Source organism: Myxocyprinus asiaticus, chromosome 46, assembly GCF_019703515.2.
Source record: "Myxocyprinus asiaticus isolate MX2 ecotype Aquarium Trade chromosome 46, UBuf_Myxa_2, whole genome shotgun sequence".
NCBI lineage: Eukaryota > Metazoa > Chordata > Actinopteri > Cypriniformes > Catostomidae > Myxocyprinus > Myxocyprinus asiaticus.
The window spans coordinates 23,784,921-23,806,365 of record NC_059389.1 but is presented as its reverse complement, the minus strand read 5'-3'; the positions used below and the strand labels follow the sequence as shown (position 1 = coordinate 23,806,365).

General features: G+C 35.5%; 1 protein-coding gene across 1 annotated transcript; it reads left to right on the top strand.

The window, feature by feature from the left end:
• Positions 1 to 7,767: 7,767 nt before the first annotated feature.
• On the top strand, positions 7,768 to 20,331 carry LOC127436198 (troponin T, fast skeletal muscle isoforms-like). Its single transcript, XM_051690214.1, has 10 exons — positions 7,768 to 7,823; positions 11,238 to 11,256; positions 11,386 to 11,431; positions 14,434 to 14,550; positions 14,752 to 14,829; positions 14,924 to 15,037; positions 15,143 to 15,255; positions 15,350 to 15,440; positions 15,681 to 15,721; positions 18,766 to 20,331. The coding sequence occupies exons 1-10, from the start codon at positions 7,781 to 7,783 to the stop codon at positions 18,800 to 18,802; spliced, it is 699 nt and encodes a 232-aa protein (XP_051546174.1). The 5' UTR covers positions 7,768 to 7,780; the 3' UTR covers positions 18,803 to 20,331.
• Positions 20,332 to 21,445: the final 1,114 nt, after the last annotated feature.

Genomic DNA, 21,445 nt, shown 5'->3' with positions numbered 1-21,445 from the left:
CGCCAACCATGACACAAGCCTGGATCAGTCTGATACTTAAAAAGGATCCAAATGAGTATAAGAGTTACCATCAAATTTCTTTGATCCATCTAGATGTTTATATATTTTCAAATATTCTGGCTAACCGATTAAGTAAAGTTCTGACATCTCTTATACATATAGATCAGGTGGGGTTTATTCGGGGCCACAGCTCTTCTGTTAACATTAGGCGTTTCATCAATATCATGTGGTCAGTGGTGAATGATCAGACTCCGGTCGCTGCCATCTCACTTGACGCTGAAAAGGCATTTGATATGGCAGAATGGGATTATCTTTTTAAGATTTTGGAAATATACGGGTTCGGGAATACTTTTATTGGATGGATTAAGTTACTTTATAGACACCCGGTAGCGGCGGTACAAACAAATGGATTAATTTCCGATTATTTTACTCTGGATAGGGGCACCCGGCAAGGTTGCCCTCTTTCCCCATTATTGTTCTGTCTTGCCCTGGAACCATTAGCAGCCGTGATAAGAAAGGAAGATGGCACATAAGGTATGGCACATAAGTTTTTGCTTTATGCAGATTATATTTTATTATTCATCTCTGACCCCACTAGATCTATGCCTTGCCTCCACAGAATTATTAATTCCTTTCTCAGGATACAGAGTCAGTTGGTCTAAATCCGAAGCTTTGGCTCTGACAGCGTACTACCCAGTGATGGCTTTTCAGCCGGGGCCTTCCAGTGGCCCAAACAGGGCATTAAGTATTTGGGCATTTTAATCCCAGCAAATTTGTCTGATTTAGTTAGAGTTAATTTTGACCCCTTAATAAAAAGGTTTTCGGGGGATGAGGGCAGGTGGGCTTCATTACATTTATCTATGATTGGGAAGATTAATGTTATTAAAATGAATTGTATATATTTAACTACCTGCTGCAGTCTCTCCTTGTAGATGTCCCCCTCTTTTATTTCAAGCAATTTGATAGCATAGCGAAGTCCTTCATTTGGAATGGTAAGCGTCCCAGATTACATTTCAATAAATTACAAAGGCCGATTGACAAAGGTGGGCTAGGCCTACCCAAGATTTTGTTTCATTACTATGCATTCGGTCTCATACATTTGGCTCATTGGTCGCTTCCACCTGAAAGAGCCCCTCCCTGGTTTTGTATTGAACAGGAAGTTCTTGCCACTTTTCGCCATTGCAAAGCCTTTCTATCAAACTAACCGGAGAAGTTAAGTTACACCCCGTTATCTCGCATTTGCACTCGGTATGGACAAAAGTGTCCAGAGTGTTTAATTCGGACATTTATTTAAATGTTGCCTCGAGCGTATGGCTGAATCCCAAATTATGTATTAATAAGTCCCCTTTTTTGCTGGTCAGAGTAGATTGTGAGGGGGGTTACTACACTCGGTGACCTATATGAGAGTGGATTGTTGAGATCCTTTGAAAATTTGGTTCAACATTTTGGGATTCCCAGATCTCAGTTCTATACATATTAACAGTTGCGCCACCTGCTCTGTACTGTTTTTGGGAGTAGTTTACACCCCCCTAAATACTCTGGGAGATGTGATTACTGCTTTTGGAAAAGGTCATGAGGCGTCAGTGTATTACTCCCTGCTAATTCAGAGTCTGGGGGATGGAGCTTTAACTTCTATCAAGAGATTATGGGAGAAAGGTTTCAACTTGGTATTGGAGGAGGGAGTGTGGGCTAGGATTCTAAAAAACATAAAGTCTGCATCTAGAGATGCAAGGGTGCGCCATATGCAATTCAAGATTTTACATATATTCTACTGGACCCCCTCTAGATTGTATAGGCTTGGTCTTAAAGACACATCCACCTGCTGGCGATGTCAATCAGATGATGGAGACACAACCCATGTCTTTTGGGGGTGTGTTAAGATCCAAGAATTTTGCTTGAAGATTCAGAGTTTTATGTGTGAGGTATTGGGCACTCAAATTTTATTTTGCCCCAGACTCTGAATTTTAGGCGATGAGACGGTCATCAATATAGAGAATAAGCACATAAAAAATTGGGTCCTAACCAGCGTTATGATCGCCAGATAGATAGTGTAATAGTGGGGGTTAAGTATTGATTCTGTTTGTATATGTTTTGCTTTTCTTTGTTTAATTGATGAATCAATAATAAAAATAAAAAAATTGCATAAAAAATAAAATATGCATTCCTGTTGACTGTTACATCATTTATGTCATAAAGCTAGGGTTGTCAATTTAATGCATTAATTTAGTGTGATTAATTATATATAAAATTATGTGTTAAAAAATAAAAAAAAATAAAAAACAAAACAAAAAAACAAGCGATTTATCATGCCCCTGACTGTACATATATTTCGAAATAAGGAATGTTCCTACCATTGTAGCAACTCAAGCTTGATGTACCACCTTGATGTTTTTGCAAATTTGTGGCAGTAGGGGGCAGTCAGCTCCAGCTCTACAGGCAACATACCTCATCAAACCAGCAAGAGCAACAGGCAGCACAGCCTTCCACAGACATGCTCTTGCACTCGAAACTGGACCGAGCACAACAGAATGCTGGGATCTCGACACCCATTTTTCAAACTACGTTTAACATAACAGGGTCTTAAAAATACGGCGCTAATGACTAGAGATGCTGAAAAATAGTGAGGTAAGACACAACCAAAGTGAGACATCCCAAAAGCAAATTAGGCCAATAATAGGCTCATGTTCAATGATATGGAAATAAAACAAACAATATTTTGACGTTTAAAGCCAATCTTTTGTATTGTCTGAATGCTTTACTTGTCTGCTGCCACAATATATATTTATGATTTAATGTATTTGAATTATCTAAATTATAATATTCATTATATATTATATTTATAATTAGTTATTTGTATAATATTGTTATATACTTTTATTATATACTAAATTATCATTATTTGGGGGCCAATAAATCACATATCAATAAATATTGTTATGGAATTAACTATTTTGGGTGTAATCTAATTACAAAGTAATTAGTTTCTGTAATCGAATTAAATTTTTAGTAATTAACAGTAGTATAATGTATTACATTTTAAATTCTTGTAATCAGATTACAGTTACTTCCAATTAATGTATTTACTTTTAAGTGCAAAATAGGGTTATGCTTATTTCTAATATTATAATTTTTTATGTAGACTAAACGAATTATGGCCCTGTAATGAGTCATTGTGAAGGAGAAATGTGAACTGTTGAGTGTATGACTTGTGTGTAACAATGAACAAGAAAAAAATATAGACATTATTTTCAATTTGTTGAGCAGAAAAGTGCTTTAGAAAGTAACTTAATTACTTTTTCAATTAAGTAATTAGTTATCTGATTACCATTTTAGAGGAAAAAATTAGTAATTTGTAGTGGATTAAATTTAAGTAATTTAACCAATACTGATTAATTAATCGGCACATCATGTGATTAATTTGATTAAAAATTTTAATTGTTTAACATCCCTACTTAAAACACAACTCGCTTTTGGTGCCACTCTATGGACATTTCACCTGGAAACTGGAGCTCACATGTGCCCATACATTAAACAACACTTCCAGCTTTGGCCACTGGGGGCAGTGATTCGAATTTCGGTAAGCACCGACTGATTTCAGCAGCAGAATTTTGACCTACTGTTGCCAAATTCACAGTGCAGTCACTATGAGAAAGAACATTATGGGATTGTTATGACTTGTTATGAATGAAAATTATGACTTGTTATCAATTTTCCAGTACAAAACCGATCTAAATGGTCCACTTTCCTCAATCCTCCTTGTGTTTTCACTGGTTCCATGCAAATTGTAATTGGTGACAATATAGAAATTCACTAATCCACTATATGTAAAGCAGTACACTGGTTGGTCCATGAGAGGATTCACTAGATTCACTGTGCCACTGCTTGTGCATCCCAGAAAAATATACATTCGAATAATGTCAGGTTTTTCAACTGTATTAGTATGGATTTATAGTCCCAGATATTTGTTTTAAAGTTCCCTTGCATATTTAAATGTACAGTTTATCATGTTTAATGATAATATATCACATTTCCTGTTCTTTTATATCTACTCAATGGAAATTCAGTATATTATCATTGATAGTCACTTGACACAAAGAATTTCAAAACATCAACCCTAACAAAATAAAACCAAAATGCTCTTCTTTTGAACACTACTTATATTTACAAATTGAAATGCTTTTTATTGGATCAATAAAGTTAAATGCCATACTATGTGGCTATACTTTTCTTTAAGAAGAGTGTACGACCTACTTGCTAAACCATGCTTTAAGAAAAATAATGTAAACAAATTAATTACAGAGTTAATTACAAATAAAGTTGTAGTTATAGTTAAGACCCTAGTGTGAACTTTAATAAATAAGAACTTCCGATCAGCTGGTGAAACCCTACCCTGATGCAAGAGGCTTGAATGGACATGACTGTGACATCAATAAATGTATTTTCATGAGAATAAGGCTGAGAACTATTGAATTACATAATATTTTTGTGTTAACTATTGAATGCCATTAACACTCATTTATAGCCATTTAATGATGCATTAGTGACCTCAAAACATGTACAATTAAATAAAAGCTATCAAATCTGTACCTGTTATTTTAGTTCAACTCATTTTAATTGACAAACTGTTTCACATCACTATGGAGTTCATAAAACATAACACGAGGACTTGGAAGCGAGCCTTGGGGGACACCTCAACTCCATAGCCAAAACATCCATCAATTACCTTAAAAATAACACCAAAGGCCAAACCGAACACACTCACATTCATCCCATTCATAAAAGGGGTTAATTTTGCTTGCGTAGTACAACAGCAAATATAGCAACAGTGTCTTGACTGGTTCATTACAAACGAATGCCTCTGTCATACTGCCTCAAACCTGCATTCATCTCCTTATTCAGTGCCCAGGCCAAGATCTGGACCTTCCCTCCTTAACTCTTCCCACTACGCCATCTGCACCAATTGGAAATGCCCATGTATCAGGTGTCACTATAACAGAAAGACTTTTTCAGGCCTGGTTGTTTGCAGGACTTTACAACCAGCCTCCACCAACAGGGAGCTCACTTCTGAAGCAAGGTAAGAGTGAGAGAGGGCATGTGTATGAGTGGGTGAGGGAACAGTGAGGTCAGAGCTCACCCCACCTCATCCGAGGACCAGTGGATTAGACATGTGAAAAAAGCACTGTAAGAACATTTTAAGACATTTTATGTTTTAAAATTAAATGCGGTCCACGTAGTAACCAAGGCCTGTACTTGAATTCCCGAAAAAAAGTAATTATTTTTGAATGCAAGGGAAACACATAGATGTAGAAGTCTAGAATTTGGATGTTGGAATGTTCCACATGTTTTAACCAGTGCACAGGGATTTTTGTAGGTATCAGTTGACTAATAGTAAAATGTGCCTATAATTTGTACTTCTTATTTTTTTTTTTAATATATTCTTTGCTGCTGCCTAATGGTGCTTTAGAGAGAACTGTTACAGACTTTTGAGGTCACGCTGACTTATCTCATGAAGTGTGTGTATAAGATTAAGAACAAAATTTGTAAGAGAATGAATTGGGTATATAAGAGGGAATATTCAGAATTTATCTGTTGATACTGTACATGGCAGTGATTAGATTTTAAAGGAACATTTCAGGTTCAATTCAAGTTAAGCTCTGTAAACAGCATCTGTGGCATGCTGTTGATTATCACAGAAAATAATATTCATATCTCAGTTTAAAAAAAAAAAAAAATTGTTGATTGAAATTCACTTACAATGGAAGTCTATGGGGCAAGCGTACAACAATTGCCCCATGGAATTCTATTGTAACTGTCAACACAATGTTAAGTACTAGTCAAAATTATTTGGTGTTCTAATAAACAACATTTCACACATGCTGTCGATACAGATAAATTTGTATTTATCTCAGAATACTCCTTTAAGTAATCTGCCATACAATGTAAAAACACAGTAACTACGCCAACACCGAAACTGAGAAAAATGGTTTCAAAGTTTCTTTGATTGTCCAGCCAAATGTAGATTCTATACTAGTCTCACTCCATTTTCTCTGAATCTCAGCATATCTGATTCAGCCCCATCTCTCACAGGGCAGATTATAATCTAAGCCTAAAAGACCCAATTTCGGTTATAACTCAGTTTTGACAAAATGTGTAGTTACTGCATTTTTCTTTTGCAGGTCAGTAAAATAGTCAAAAAAATAAGTAATATATTAGAAATCTTAACTGCACTTGAGACAAAAATGAAGGAAAAACAAAGAAAAAAACTTGAGCAGCTGAGTATACTCTGTTGCTTATGTTCTTGACCAGAGTGGAAGTGCATTATTTTCTCATATTTCAACAAACTTTTAATGTAATATCTATGTGATTAAAAAGAAAGGAATTATTATATTCTTTGTGTCTCATTAAATGAAGCTGGATGTTTTTGAAAAGTATAACTTTTAAATTTTATTAATTATATATCAATTATCAATAATTTTCTGTTGGTACTTACTATTGTCTGAATGACACAAAATATTCTATCCAATCTAAACTGTCTCTTGGATCTATGTCCAGATATGGAAGGGAAATGTACTTTATAAATGCTATTTCAAGAGAAAGAACTTGAGCTGAAACTTGGAAACTGGATCCTGAACAATGTTTGGGCCTGTTACTTGCAGCTGTCCAAGTCAAATTCTTAGGCCTGAGATGGCACACATCAAAATGATTGCTTGATTTTTTTTTTTTAAATCATTCCCTGAGCATAGCAATTAATTGTCATTAATTCCTACCTTAAGTCATCAAACCCTGTAATTGTTCTATTTTATGTAATATTTTGAATTTATGTATCAAAAAATGTAAGTAAACATACAGTATATATCGATAAGCATAGAAATAATCTCTTAAATTGGGAAACACCACAAAGTAACTAAGAACTTCACTAAGAAACCAAGGTTTTTAGTATTTTCTAAGTATTTTTGAAATGCTTTCATTTATTCAAGAAGGTGTTTTGAAGGAAAGTGCCATCCTTTTGATCTTTTCATTGACCTTTACTGTCTTGACAAGCCCATAAACCTTTCAGACAGAGTGGAAAGCAAAATTCACATAAATCTATGTATGGGTGAGGGAATTTCTCACTTATCCTGTGTCAGCCAGTTCTTAAGTTAGCTTAAATTTCAGCTTATTTTTTACAGCTAATTATAACACATTTTGGACAATGCTTAGCTAAAGGAGGCCCACATCTTATGCTGAAACTTTGAAACTGTCAGGAACAAGTACCATACTATTATACAAAATATGGTTGTTGCTTTAAAACATTATTTTATAAACCCAATTCACTCTCAGACATTTTGTGAACCTTAAAGTTAGCCAGTATTCCTACATATTCTGGTATACCAGCAAACTAACTAATAGTATTAGCATCCTATAGTTCTAGACCTCAGTCTTGATTATTTCATTTGGCAAGAAAGCCCATAGCATTGGGGAAAGGTAAAGGGGTCAACTTGGAAGGGGAGGAGACAATTTCATGACAGTTTTAGGAATCACCATTCCAAGGAAGTCTCTAAATATATATATTTAGTCATAGATTTTGCAAGTGTTCACTAGACTCTTTTGCAGTCTTGCCAATAGGTTCTCATTTGTCCATTTACCCCCCTCTTAGTCTCAAAGTCCACTATCATCATGTCCGACACAGAAGATTTGTAAGTAAATTTCAACATTTCATTCTACAACAGTTCTCACAGAATTGTAAACTGATCTACCCATTATCCACTTTATGAATTGCATTAACAGGCCATAAACAGGAATGTGTTTCTTATTGTTTGGTTTTCACAGTGATCAAGTTGAGGGTGAGTATATTTCTCGATGTTTTCTTCTAGCATTTTATCTCTGTTTCCCCATGTTCCTATTTCTTGTGAAAGTAGGATATTACAAGCATTTCAGAACAAAGGAAATAGAGTGCAGGGTATTCTGAAATGCATGATACTGCAGCAAAACGCATTACTAAAATCACTATTGCATGGATACATTCATCTTGTAGTAGTAGCAAGATGGCAGCTGAGTGAACTGACTTGCTTTAGAAAGGGCTCTGAAAGTTATTAACCCCCTGTTAGTCATCCTCTTTCAGTTAACCCCTTCTAAATGAACCCCTCTACCATGCAAACTCCCTCCCACCCTGCATGCAATAGCTGTAGAAGAGGAGCTTGAGGTGGCACCTGAGGCTGCCCCAGAACCTGAGCCCAAGCCTGAACCAGAGCCTGAGCCAGAACCTGAGCTTATAGAAAGTATGTGGCGTACAATATTCTCCGATCCCCACCCGAACCTTTTAGCAGTGCGATCTACCTTTTTATACGCCGGTTAGCCCTGAGAATTTGTGCCCACGTGTTCCACTGTAGCCAAGGGTCACACACAACCTCCTCTTCTTACCTGAAACTACCAGAGTGATCCGACAAGACCCAACTTGTATCATCCCAAACCCAACCCCAACCTGAAATCATTTGATCTCTTTATAATTTCTTCCTAAAACAAGTACATTTGTTGCAATGTGCAGTATTTTAAAGCATCATAGGCAACATTCATTAACAGTATAGTAACAGTAAACATACAGTTTTAACAAGGCACGGCGGCCACTCAGCACACGAGAGGAAAAGGGGGAAAACACTGGCTTACCTTTTATCAAGTCCTGTTTTCTTATCGTTTATGAAACTTTGCTGAATGAAGAACAATCATGTTAAACACATTCATGGTCTTATAGGTCAATTTAACCCTTTTGAATTTTTAAACTTAAATTTATTTTTCAGCGTGAAACTTCATGACATCCTCCACAGAGGTGATCTGAACCTGGCAATGTAATTTTTTTATTTTTTGTATTATTATTTCATGTATTTACAGTATAAACAAAGCTACAAAAGTACCCACTTTGTACCTCAGAGTCATATTGACCCTTTTTTATCTTCAATTTAAAAAGCTTATAATAAAGGCTCTGTTTTCTCTATCTACTTTTGGTCTTAAATGGCCCCTCCCAAAAAAAAAAAAAAACAAAAAAAAAAGACTGGATGTCTATGGGTGGAGTCACAAACCACATTGGGGCACACCCTGCCTTTCAGAACTGTATATTGTGATAGAAGGTAATAGAGACAAAATTTAGTGTTTGCTGCCATCTAGTGGAATGATCTAAGACTAAAAGTGGGGAGATCGAGCAAACAGAGCCTTTATTACAAGATTTCTGAAGCTGCACTGCGGCGTCCCCTGCCTTTCAGATCTGTATAGAAGGTGATGATGTTTTCTAGTGTTTGCTGCCCCGAGAGGAACTAATTAAATCCAAAGAGAGTTGAGACCAGTAGAGAGATAGAGCAAACAGAGCCTTTAATACAAGCTTTTGAAATTGAAGATAAAAAAGGGATCAATTTGACCCTGGAGTTTCAAAGTAGGGACTTGATCATTAAGACCATGGAAGGGTTAACAGTATAATAGTCACATTAGGTCCTCTGCAATCAGAACCTTTTCAGAGCGTTGAGTCTTTGTTACATCAACGCTTAAAAAAGCGCAATGAATGAAACAGAACGCAGGTGTCTTGAGGTTTGTTTTTAAAAATCACGCTTTTAAACACAGCATCTAAAAATGTGTTTATAAAGAAAAACAACTGAATAATAGCACAGAAGCACACAATAACATGTTTGCATCTGTTAGTGCATGTCAATGAACGAGACCGTGTGCACGAAACCGGTTACGTTAAAATAAATAACATTATTTATTAAATAAATGTAGCCTATATTATCTTAAATATATATTACATTATAAAATATTTATATTTTTAATATTATTATTTTTTCCCCTATTAATTACAAAGCAAACATGACCCTAACCCGCAGTTATACTTGGAAAAACTAGCCCGAAACCCTACGGTTTGTCAGGTCCTGTCCGGCTTGGGTCCGGTAGCAGACCTTTACCATATCTATTAGACTCACAGACTGTTTGTGTACATGTAGGCCTCCTTCTGACCCTTCTGCTTGTACTGTAAGGCAAAATTCGCTAATTTCTAACAAATTACCTGCCCTATGCAATGTCGTTTGTTTAATATTTTGGCTAATTTGATCATACTTTCAGCTACTAATAAGAGTATTCTTTCAAATTTGTTTAGATTTTTCCAACTTTCAATATTTAAAACATATTTAAACACATTTAACAATATTTAAATCTATTCCACAGAATTTTGCATAGAATTACGCTAATGTTCTACATAGAATACACGGATGACTACATTTAAACATTAATCATTGCATAATCTGCACTGTTTCAGTATATTAAGTATACTGCAGAGTATGCAGTAGCCTGAAGCCAAAGCTTAGCGTCTGCATACAGTTGAATGCTCATCTTTCAAAGTATATGTCATTGCTTCATTTTATTATTAATGCTTTATGCTTTACTGTGAATATCATCAGTGGCTGTACTGTATTGGCTGTATTTCTAATTTTCTGTTCTGCTTTTGCTTTCTGATCTTCAATGCTTGCTGCATGCAGAGGTCTTTGAAGAGGAAGGTATGTTGATTACAGATGTCTCCCACTTTATTCATGTTGAAGGGACTGTTATGTCCCTTGTTTCAGTTGTCTGTAGTCTCCCCCTAGTGGAGAATATCTGTCATGCTGTCCCTTGCCAAGGGTTGTATATTGGATCAAATATGCTATCTACTAAGCAGTGACCCGCTGTTTGACATTCTGTTTGACTTTGCTCTGCATGGCATGTGCCAAAAACGGACATTTTTTAGAAACAGTGGCTGGTTTAGAGGGAAAAGGAACCTGTACTTTCCTCTAAATTGTTGTGAAGTTCACACTAGTCCTCTTCTAGAAATAAAAGTGAATTAGATTAGCTTTTTACTAGTGTGGAAAACTTTTAAACTGGAGCTCTTTAGCTTTTAATTATTAAAAATTCTCAGAATTTTATCATTCAATTTTGGTTTAATAAAATCCACAATTTCATCTAATCCAACTTTGATGGTTGGATTTGTAAACATTTACTGTTGCACTTTTTTTTGTACTGTTACTTTTCACTAATTGTATTGAATTTTAAAATGAAAAAACACTGAAAACAATGATTTAAAAAAAGAAAAGAAAATATTCATATATTATTCAATTACATTTATTTTCCTTCTAATCTATTGGACACCAAATTACTAATTTTGTGAAAGTAGATATGAAAGTGCTATGCACTGCAAGGTGTTGATTTCCCAATAACAAGTACTTATCCCTTCTTCATTCTTAATACAGATGAAAAGCCAAAGTTCAAGTAAGTCATTCTCTCACAGAGACATCGTTAGGAACTATGTTTTCACATTACTACAAATTGACTGAAATAGTTAATTTTATAATATATAATGATTTTATAGTGATAACTTATTTTAATTCTTTCAAATAGGCCATCAGGACCCAAGATCCCAGATGGTGAGAAAGTGGACTTTGATGTAAGTGTTGCTGCGTTCGTGCTGTGTTTCAATTGCTGTAATTAAGAGGACTTGCAGATTCTACTTGGAGCTTTTCATGCCTTTGGACTCCCAACTGGGGCTGCAATAAATTATTATTTTCATAATCGACTAATCTAAAGAGTATTTTTCTTCATAATTAAGTTTTATTACTTAAGAAATGAATTGTAATTTTGAAACACGTATAAAATCATACGACTCCAGTCTTATCAGTAACCTAATAAAAGCTGTTTTATTCTACATGGAGAGGTTCCCCTCATGGGGGCTGCCATGTTGGGATCACATGACCAGTTGAATACTATTTGCTTAATCTCAGTAACTGCCTGATTACTGGTTATTGGACTAATGGATTTAATTAATCATTGACTGAATAGTGGATTTTTATAATGCCATCAGTTACTGAAGATGTTTGCATTTAAATTATGCTGCATACATTCTTCAAGATGTCAGTGCAAACCTAAGATGACAAATAAACAATGTACTGAGTGCACCTTTAAATGACAATTCAGATTGTGCCTTGAGTTAAGAGGTTAAATAAAACATGTGCTTACTAACAATTAAGAAATGAAGATGAAAGTGCTGTAAAAATACACAAAAATCATGTATTATTTGTTTTCTAGTAAAAATATCTTAAAATCCATAAGATAAATTTAGAGTACTTAAGAAGCAACACTGCACAAGATATGACTTATTTTCAGATAATATATATTTAATATACAGTAAGTGCGTATTGTTTTACTGCACTGGCAAAAAAAAAAAAAAACAATAAAAAAAAAAAAACACTTATTTCACTTGTTTACATTTAAAACTTATTGGAAACATAGCCGCAAGCGTCAATTAACGGGGTCCAAGCGCACGTGAAGAGAAGATAACCAAGCCAGTCAGATTTGATGGAATACATCCTATGGATGCTGTGGACACCATTGTTTTGTTTTCATATTTCAACTACTTCGATCACAGCTGCAAAATTAGGATTTTCTTAAATTATAGCACCCACTAACATCAGAAAATTAAGAAATTTGGCAAGTGACCTCAGAATGTTCTGTTGTCCATGTATACAAAGTTTTGTTTAGTTTGAATATTGTGCTCACAAGATACAGGTCAGTTAGTCATTATGGGCCACATCCAAAACCGTATTGGCCTTTATCGTCCGAACAACTTCAAAATTATTTTGATTACTTTTTGTGCCACCTTCTAGTATTATCTAAACACCATTTTTCCAAATTTCATAATGATCAGCTTTTGCATCTGAAGTTATTAGCTGCTGAAATGGGAAAGTCTGTTGGATGTCATATTTGTTGATTTGTGTGCATATATATATATATATATATATATATATATATATTTGTTGATATTTTAAGGATATACTAGCTTTTAAACAAAACAAGATGCATGCCAAATTCCAACTTCCTCGATCATACGCTTGCAGATTTATAAGAGGCTTTTAGTTTTAGCGCCCCCTATTGCCAGACATGGAAAACATTTGGTGTGAATACACATAATGGCTTTGTGTTGAAGTTTACCAAGTTTCGTTAAGTTCGGAATTTACATTCAGAAGATATAGGTCAATAAGTGAATTTGGACCAATATCAAAAATGTATTGGCTTATATCTTAGAAACGACTGAGTGTCCGTAGATGATACACACCAAATTTCAGGTGAATCAGATCTATGGCCTAGTAGGAGTTAGAAAATGTAGGTTTTTCAAAAAATTCTAAATAGTGGATAGAAAATATAGACAGAAATGAAATCTGAGATATACAGTTTGTTTGGCATGACTCATGGAGAAAAAAAAATCATTTTGATTCTAGCCCTTATCTTGCTTCACTTCACGTGAGTCATAAAGCGACTCTGACCGCACAGATAAATGCCAGTTTCAGAGTCTGTGCTTATTTAGATCACCTGCCTTTTTATTATTTGAACTTTAATATAGAATGCATTACAGACTAGAGGAAGTAATGCCAGTGTTGTCCTTTTATATGCTTACATGCAAGTTTTGCTCCTGTTACGTCCCATGAGATATAATGACTATTCGACAACAAAAATATTTGTAGACAATTTTTTATTGTTGATATTGTAAATAATGTCAACTAATCGTTTCAGCACTATAACGTCAACACAGATCCATGAGCCGCTGTGTTAATGACAGTTAAACAATAAATCACTACATTAAAGGTGCACTCAGTAATATTTTTAAGTATGTCAAAGTGACTTACATTGTCTTACACTGACATCTAGTGACCTGGATGTTGCATCATTCAAACACAGTAGTTTTCAGATACCAATGCAACTGTAGAAATGCAAAGTAAACCAGGATTAATTTAATCAATGAATGAAATTGTCCAATAATAGGGCAGTTACTGAGATTAAGCGAGTAGTATTCAGCAGGTCATGCGATGCTAACATGGCTGCCCTTGTGAAGGCGCCCCTGCCCCATGTACAGTAAAAGAGCTTTTCTAATATGACTGAACTCTTCATCTCACATGAATGGTCATGATTTTAAACATATGTTTCAAAGTTACTATTCATTTCTTTAGAAGTAAATCTTTTTAAATAAGGGAAAAATGGCTAAGTGAACCTTTAATTCATTAATTAACCTTTATATGTGCTTGCAAAATGTTTAAGAATAAAGAAAGCACTCCATGTAACAGTGGTTTTTATTACAGTGGCATATTAAACAGAAATATGTCTAAACTTAAATAATTTTAAAACCTGCTATCTTGCTTCTTTTAACATTACGTTACAATGGTCAATTTGGGGCTTTCATAAGATATCTAGTTTGCAACTTTTAGTTCTATGAGGGCGTGAACACTTTTTACAAGTCAGAAACTCGTAATTATGGTATTGCTGACATGAAGTGAACGTTATATCTGATTCCAAGTATTGATTCCATAACATATGTTTCCATCATTGAGATGAGGACAATGACCACATTTTCATGCACTTAAGAAAACTCACCATGTTTCTCTGTGTGTCTGAACACAGGACATCCAGAAGAAACGTCAGAACAAGGATCTGATTGAGCTGCAGACCCTCATCGATGCTCACTTCGAGGACAGGAAGAAGGAAGAGGAGGAGCTCATCGCCCTCAAGGAGAGAATTGTGAGTGAACGTTACCAAAGAAGTAACATTTTCACTAAATTGTTAGTCTGAACTTCTTGAGAAATATTTTTTGAAGTATTTTGCCTTGGCCACACAAACCGTGGCAGATTTGCCTCCAAATTGTGAAAGAACATCTTAGAAGGCGAGAATATGGAATTGTAAAAGCAAACTGTGGATGTGTTTTTGCCATTCCTCCAACAGGAAAAGCGCAGAACTGAGAGGGCAGATCAGCAGAGGGTCCGGGCTGAAAAAGACAAGGAGCGCCAGGCGAGACGAGAGGTGTGTATCACTGACATTCTCAGAGACCTACCTGTATTGTGTCCATCTTCTAGTAATGCACTTACTGTACACTGTGTCCTGTTGGCTTCAACAGGAGGAGAGGCTGAGGAAAGAGGAGGCAGATGCTAAGAAGAGGGCAGATGAAGATGCCAAGAAGAAGTCAGCTCTGTCCAGCATGGGCTCCAACTACAGCAGCTATCTGCAGAAGGTCAAATTTAAGAAAGGCCTAAATTTAGGGTTTCTTAGTGGCTGAAAGGGAGAACGAATGATTGATATGAATGTGGCTGAAACTTCTGGCTCTGTTGCTCTCCAGGCTGACTCCAAGAGAGGTGGCAAAAAACAGACAGAAAGAGAGAAGAAGAAAAAGATCCTGGCTGATAGGCGCAAGCCACTCAACATTGACCATCTCAGTGAGGACAAACTCAAGTGAGTTATATCCCATAATATCATAATGAACTTGAAGTGGGTGTGTAAACACAGTCAGGTCTTGCTTACTTGTGTCTTGTGTCCTGAACTTCAGGGAAAAGGCAAAGGAGTTCTTTGAATGGTTGAAGACCTTGGAGTCAGAGAAGTTTGACCACATTGAGAGGCTGAAGAAACAGAAATATGAGGTGAGAAAACAAATACTGAAATGGACAAAAAAAAAAAAAAAAAAATAGTTGGCAGCGCAAGCATGTCCCAGTGTATTTCACTACTATTTGATCCTTTGAGGTAATATCCAGATTTAAGTCATTTTACGAAGGTAAATCTCTGCAGTTAAGAGTTGCAGTTTTTTTTTTTTTTTTTTTTTTTGGTAAATTCCATTAGCTTTGATTGGATTGAGATCTGAATACAACTCTAATCTTCTTCAGGTTACCACATTGCGCAAGAGAGTGGAGGAGCTGAGCAAATTGTAAGTTGTAGGAATAACGCATGGCATGGTGCCCTCTGCTGTGCATGGCCTGTATGTGGCTGCTTCAGTGCATTTACAGGTTTGCTGTGGTGGGGAAAGGGTGGTGAAGCTCTAACTTGAGCAAGAGATTTGTAAATATAAGGATACATTTATGGCAATTTTTTGTGATTTTGAGAGAAATTTAGATTCAATACGCAATTTATACCCAGTCTATATCAAGGACACATAAAGGGAAATACACTCACTGAGCACTTTATTAGGAACACTATGGTCTTAATATAAAGTCCCTGACATGGTCTGCTGTTGTAGCCCATACGCCTCAAAGTTTGATGTGTTGTGCATTCTGAGATGCTATTCTGCTCACCACAATTGTACAGAGCGGTTATCTGAGTTACTGTAGCGTTTTTGTCAGCTCGAACCAGTCTGGCCATTCTCTGTTGACCTCTCTCATCAACAAGGTGTTTCCATCCGCAGAACTGACGCTCACTGGATGATTTTTGTTTTTGGCACCATTCTGAGTAGATTCTAGAGACTGTTGTGTGTGAAAATCCCAGGAGATCAGCAGTTAAAGAAATACTCAAACCAGTCCGTCTGGCACCAAACAATTTCACCATTCTGAGTAAATACTAGAGACTGTTGTGTGTGAAAATCCCAGGAGATCAGCAGTTACAGCAATACTCAGATCAGCCCGTCTTGCACCAACAATCATACCATGGTCGAAATCACTGAGATCACATTTTTACCCCATTCTGATGGTTGATGTGAACATTAACTGAAGCTCCTGACCCCTATATGCATTAATTTATGCACTGCACTGCTGCCAAACGATCGGCTGATTAGATAATCACATGAATAAGTAGGTGTACAGGTCTTCCTAATAAAGTGCTTTATCAGTGTATAAGGTATTTTGTCATATATGATATGTGAGAACATGCACATTGTAGCACCTTGCTTATGTTGACAAGACAGAAATTAATGTAAGGACCCATCTATCTCAATTGTGGTACTTTTTTAATTTCCAGTATTTAGACAGAGTTGTCTGTAAACACACAAGCGATAGTTGTGTGAGTTTAATTCTCAATTAAACTCAAAAAGTACCAAAAGCTATTTAATTTTGATTACAGTGACCATAAATAAAGCCTGGTTCCCTGATACCACTCGTACATCACCCAGATGTCTATTTGATGTGTGTGTTTACATCTGGAAGATGTATTTTTTAGATTGTTTACTCATTTGCAACCCAGATAGCACACATACATCTCCGATATGTCTGTTTTAGATATTTTCATCTTTAAAGCATCACAAACTAATAAACATCTGTTAAACATCTTAAAAATATCAGATTTACAATCATTCTAAATCATAAACGTCTCAAAGACATCTGATAAATGTCTTATTGACATCCGAGACATACTTGTTGACATAAGTCTTATAGACATATTGCAGATGAGTAAACAACGTAAAAAAATACGTCAGATGTGAACACACACATCAAACAGACGTCTGTGTGGTGTACGTGTAAAGAAATTAATAGTAATTTTGAAACATAAGTATAAAATCATGACCACTCAAGTGAGATGAAGAGTTCATTCATATCAGTAGTCTTATAAAAGCTTTATTCTACATGGGGCAGGGGTGCCTCATGGGGGCAGCCATTTTAGCATCACATGACCAGCTGGATACTACTCGCTTAATCTCAGTAACTGCCCTGTTATTGGATGATTTCATTCATGGATTAAATTAATCCTGGTTTACTGTGCATAGTGAATTTCTACAATGGCATTGGTATCTGAAAAGCAGGGACTAAAAACGGTTCAAGGAATGAAAACCAAAAACAAACAAAATTTTTAGCAGAACGTAACCGAAAACTGGAAAATAAGTTAATTTCAATTGTTCCACAGTGAAAGTTTTATTTTTAAATGCTGGTAACCGGTTATAACTGGTTAATTTTGTTCCAATAATTTTTTCATGAAACCAAAGGCCCCAAACGGTTTATCACAGTATATTTTTGGAACTACACCACTTCATGTTGCCCCGTAAAAATGAAACACGTGCTTTGAACCTGAAAGAAACTGCTACATCACACATTTCTTTGCCGAATTGCCCGCTGTGGATGTCGCATTCTGTGAATGAAGACCTTTTTAACAACTATGTATAAACACTACAGTATACATGCACGGTTAATCCTGACACAAGGAAAACATTATGAGAGGTAAAAAGTACTTTTCTCAGTTGTTTCCAAGTCTTCACTGAATTATTGTTAGATATGATGCATTAAAACAGATTTGATGTTGCCGGGTTTTGACTGAGAAGCAGATCTGTAAATAAAATTATACTTAACTGTTAATTAACTGCTTTTTATGATTTATATGCCGATAAATCCACCACAAAGGAAAAAATTAATTGCTTATTTTCGCTTTATTTTGGTGAGGCAAGTGGCTTATTTTGAGCTTGTTTCTCTGGCGAGATCTGGCAACACTGCAATTGGTATTTCACCCACCCCTTAGCGCAGAGTACTGTCATTTTAAAAAGAACGTTATTAACCGTTCTTTTATTTCGTTCTAACCGATAACCTTTTGGAAATGAGGCTGCTGAACTTCTGAACCGGAATGTAAAAATACCGCTTTTGCTCAGAACGAACTGAAATGAAAAACATCTTATTTTTAGTCCCTGCTGAAAACTACTGTTTTAATGATGCAGCATCCAGGCCACTAGGTGTCCTAATTTGTAAGTCAATGTAAGAAACTTCCACATACTTTAAAAAATTAAGATATCTCCTCTTGGGTGTCAATAAGACATTCATCAGATGTCTTTGAGACATTTATGATTTAGAATGTTTGTAAATCTGATCTTTTTAAGACATTTAGCAGATGTTAATTACAATGTGATGCTTTCCAGATGAAAAGATCTAAAACAGACATCTTGGAGGTGTACGTGTGCTATCTGGGTTTAAGTCCTTCATTTAGATGGATGGATGGATGGATGGATGGATGGAATTAATAGTCAAATTAAATTAACATTTTACTGTCATTTTCGCATTACAGCAGCAAGAAAGGTGCCGCCGCTCGTCGCAGAAAGTAGACGACCAATACCACCACAAATATGATGGACAAGAATACAGTCATCGTTACATTTCTATCTGTGTTGGTTACACTCAGAACTCAGTAGTTGCTGTAGGTCAAAGATCAGCCAACTCTTTCTCATCTTGAACTTTTATTATTTGGTTCCAATGTATGCCATGTAAATAAAGTGTGACTATAAATCCTTTATCAGTAGATCTGTTCGTATTCAAACATCAATAAAATCCATGTTTTTAGAAATGTCATCCAAGATCATTTTGTTCAAAACTGTCACCATTCAATAAAGGTTATTCAAAAATCACATTCTGCAGTGCACTTACAATTATGGGGCACTTCATTGCACCATGATAAATGTTAAGATCACGCTATTTTGTCAGTATTGCCACAGGATTTTTATTACATGCATTACATCAGTGAGACTAGTGTCGTAAAATCGCTCACTTACCTTATCTGTGAAAAGTTTTATCCAAATTTCAACTCCCGTCATGGCCTAAATCTCGCATGATACACGCGATAATTAAAATGGACTATTTATTTATTTTATTTTTTTTATCCCCTTTTCTCCCCAATTTGGAATGCCCAATTCCTACTTCTTAGTATGTCCTCATGGTGGCGTGGTTACTCACCTCAATCCGGGTGGTGGAGGACAAGTCTCAGTTGCCTCTGCTTCTGAGACCGTCAATCCGCACATCTTATCACGTGGCTCACTGTGCATGACACGTGGAGACTCACAGCATTTGGAGCCTCATGCTACTCTCCGCGATCCACGCACAACTTACCATGTGCCCCACTGAGAGCGAGAATCACTAATCGCGACCATGAGGAGGTTACCCCATTTGACTCTACCCTCCCTAGCAACTGGGCCAATTTGATTGCTTTGGAGACCTGGCTGGAGTCACTCAGCACACCCTGGATTTGAACTCGTGACTCCAGGGGTGGTAGTTAGCATCAATACTTGCTGAGCTACCCAGGCCCCCCAAATGGAATATTAACATCCACCATAACCACAAGTCAATCCGCCTTGAGAAAATGACAATTTACACAGCCTTACAGCTCAAACAACAAACATTTTTGGAATGGAATAATTAAAATAAGAGATTTAACTAAATTATGGGCTACATATTTCTGCTTTTAAACCACTAGAATGCATTGGCCCCCATTTTTCCATTTAAATGCTTTACTGTAATCTTTAAGTAGCCTACATGAAATTTGCTTGAGGAGCTGAAATTACTTTTTGAGGTATTCAACAGATGCTGTCAACAGAACTTAACCTGTATTAAAGTCAGAACATTCATTTATACATAATAAACATGGAATTAAGCTGCTGTGTTTAAACTAAATGTATTTTCTTCCGTGAAATTTATGCAGCAAATTTATGGAATTATCTATATAAGCAAAAAGTTGTACCATAAGTGTAGCATAAGGAACTGTTACCTTCCTACCTCTTAATATTAGTTTTTTGTAAACCAATGTATTGTTGTTGACTTGAATAAAACCAGTTAATTTAGATATTACCACATGAAGCTATTTTTTTTGTTTTTTTTTGGTTAACATTTTGTTCAGTGTAAACTCCACATTAGGCGTGGGTTGGGTTACAACACTACATTAAAATATGATCATCCCAGAAACATAAGAGATATGCACATCAATATGTTCACCATTTTCAATGTTTGATAACAGTGTATTTAGCCCCTGGTCAAACCCAATATAGGTATGTAAATATACCAGGCTGAAAATAAAGTTAAGGCTACACAAGATGGTGCTGTTGCTATGTTTTCCATCAACCCCAAAGTTTTGCACTTTGACAGCTTTTTTTTTTTTTTAAATACATTTTATATGCGGACAAAACAGCATGAGAGGGGATTATTATTTCTTAATTATTCCTTAAATATTCGATAACCCACTATAAATAATGCAAACTAACCAGCTGTAAAAGTGAAGCAAATGACATCTAGGCTATTATTCAAAAACAACAGTAGCCTAATAAATAACATTAACAAACATTATTAGCCCAGCATTATACAGGCCTGGGTAATGCATAACATACAAATAGTTCATGTAGCCTACATTTAAATTCGACGTGTCCTGAAATAGCTGAATTCAGACTTAGGAAGATGTTATGCACTAGCCTATATAGCTAATGTTTTAATTACTTAACTTACTGAAGTTATTATAAAGTTTTCCCGAAAAGTATTGTAGGCCTTTAAAGTGAAATCAAGCCCATCTTCTGTTTAAAACTTTTTTTCTTTTCAAATTTTCTGCTCCCAAAAAAGAAAAGAAAATTTAATCGAGTAAATAATTTCTGTACCTCGCTTGTAGGTTTATTGCTATTTTTTTTAAGCTTTATTATTATTATTATTATTATTATTATTATTTTATTATTATTTTGGTCCACTAGAAATAAATAGTTTTGAGAAACAGCATTGCATTTGACAGCTCTAAATTGCCAGCTATAAGTCTGAACTGGACGAAATCTAAAACTCAGAAATATTAGTCTATTATTATTATTATTATTATTATTATTATTCATTAGGATAATTAGTTAATTTTCTTCTCACAAAATTAACTAACATTTTTTTTATTCATGGAATATATCACAAAAAGAAATAAATCACAAAACTGCACAGAAAATATTTCCGTATAA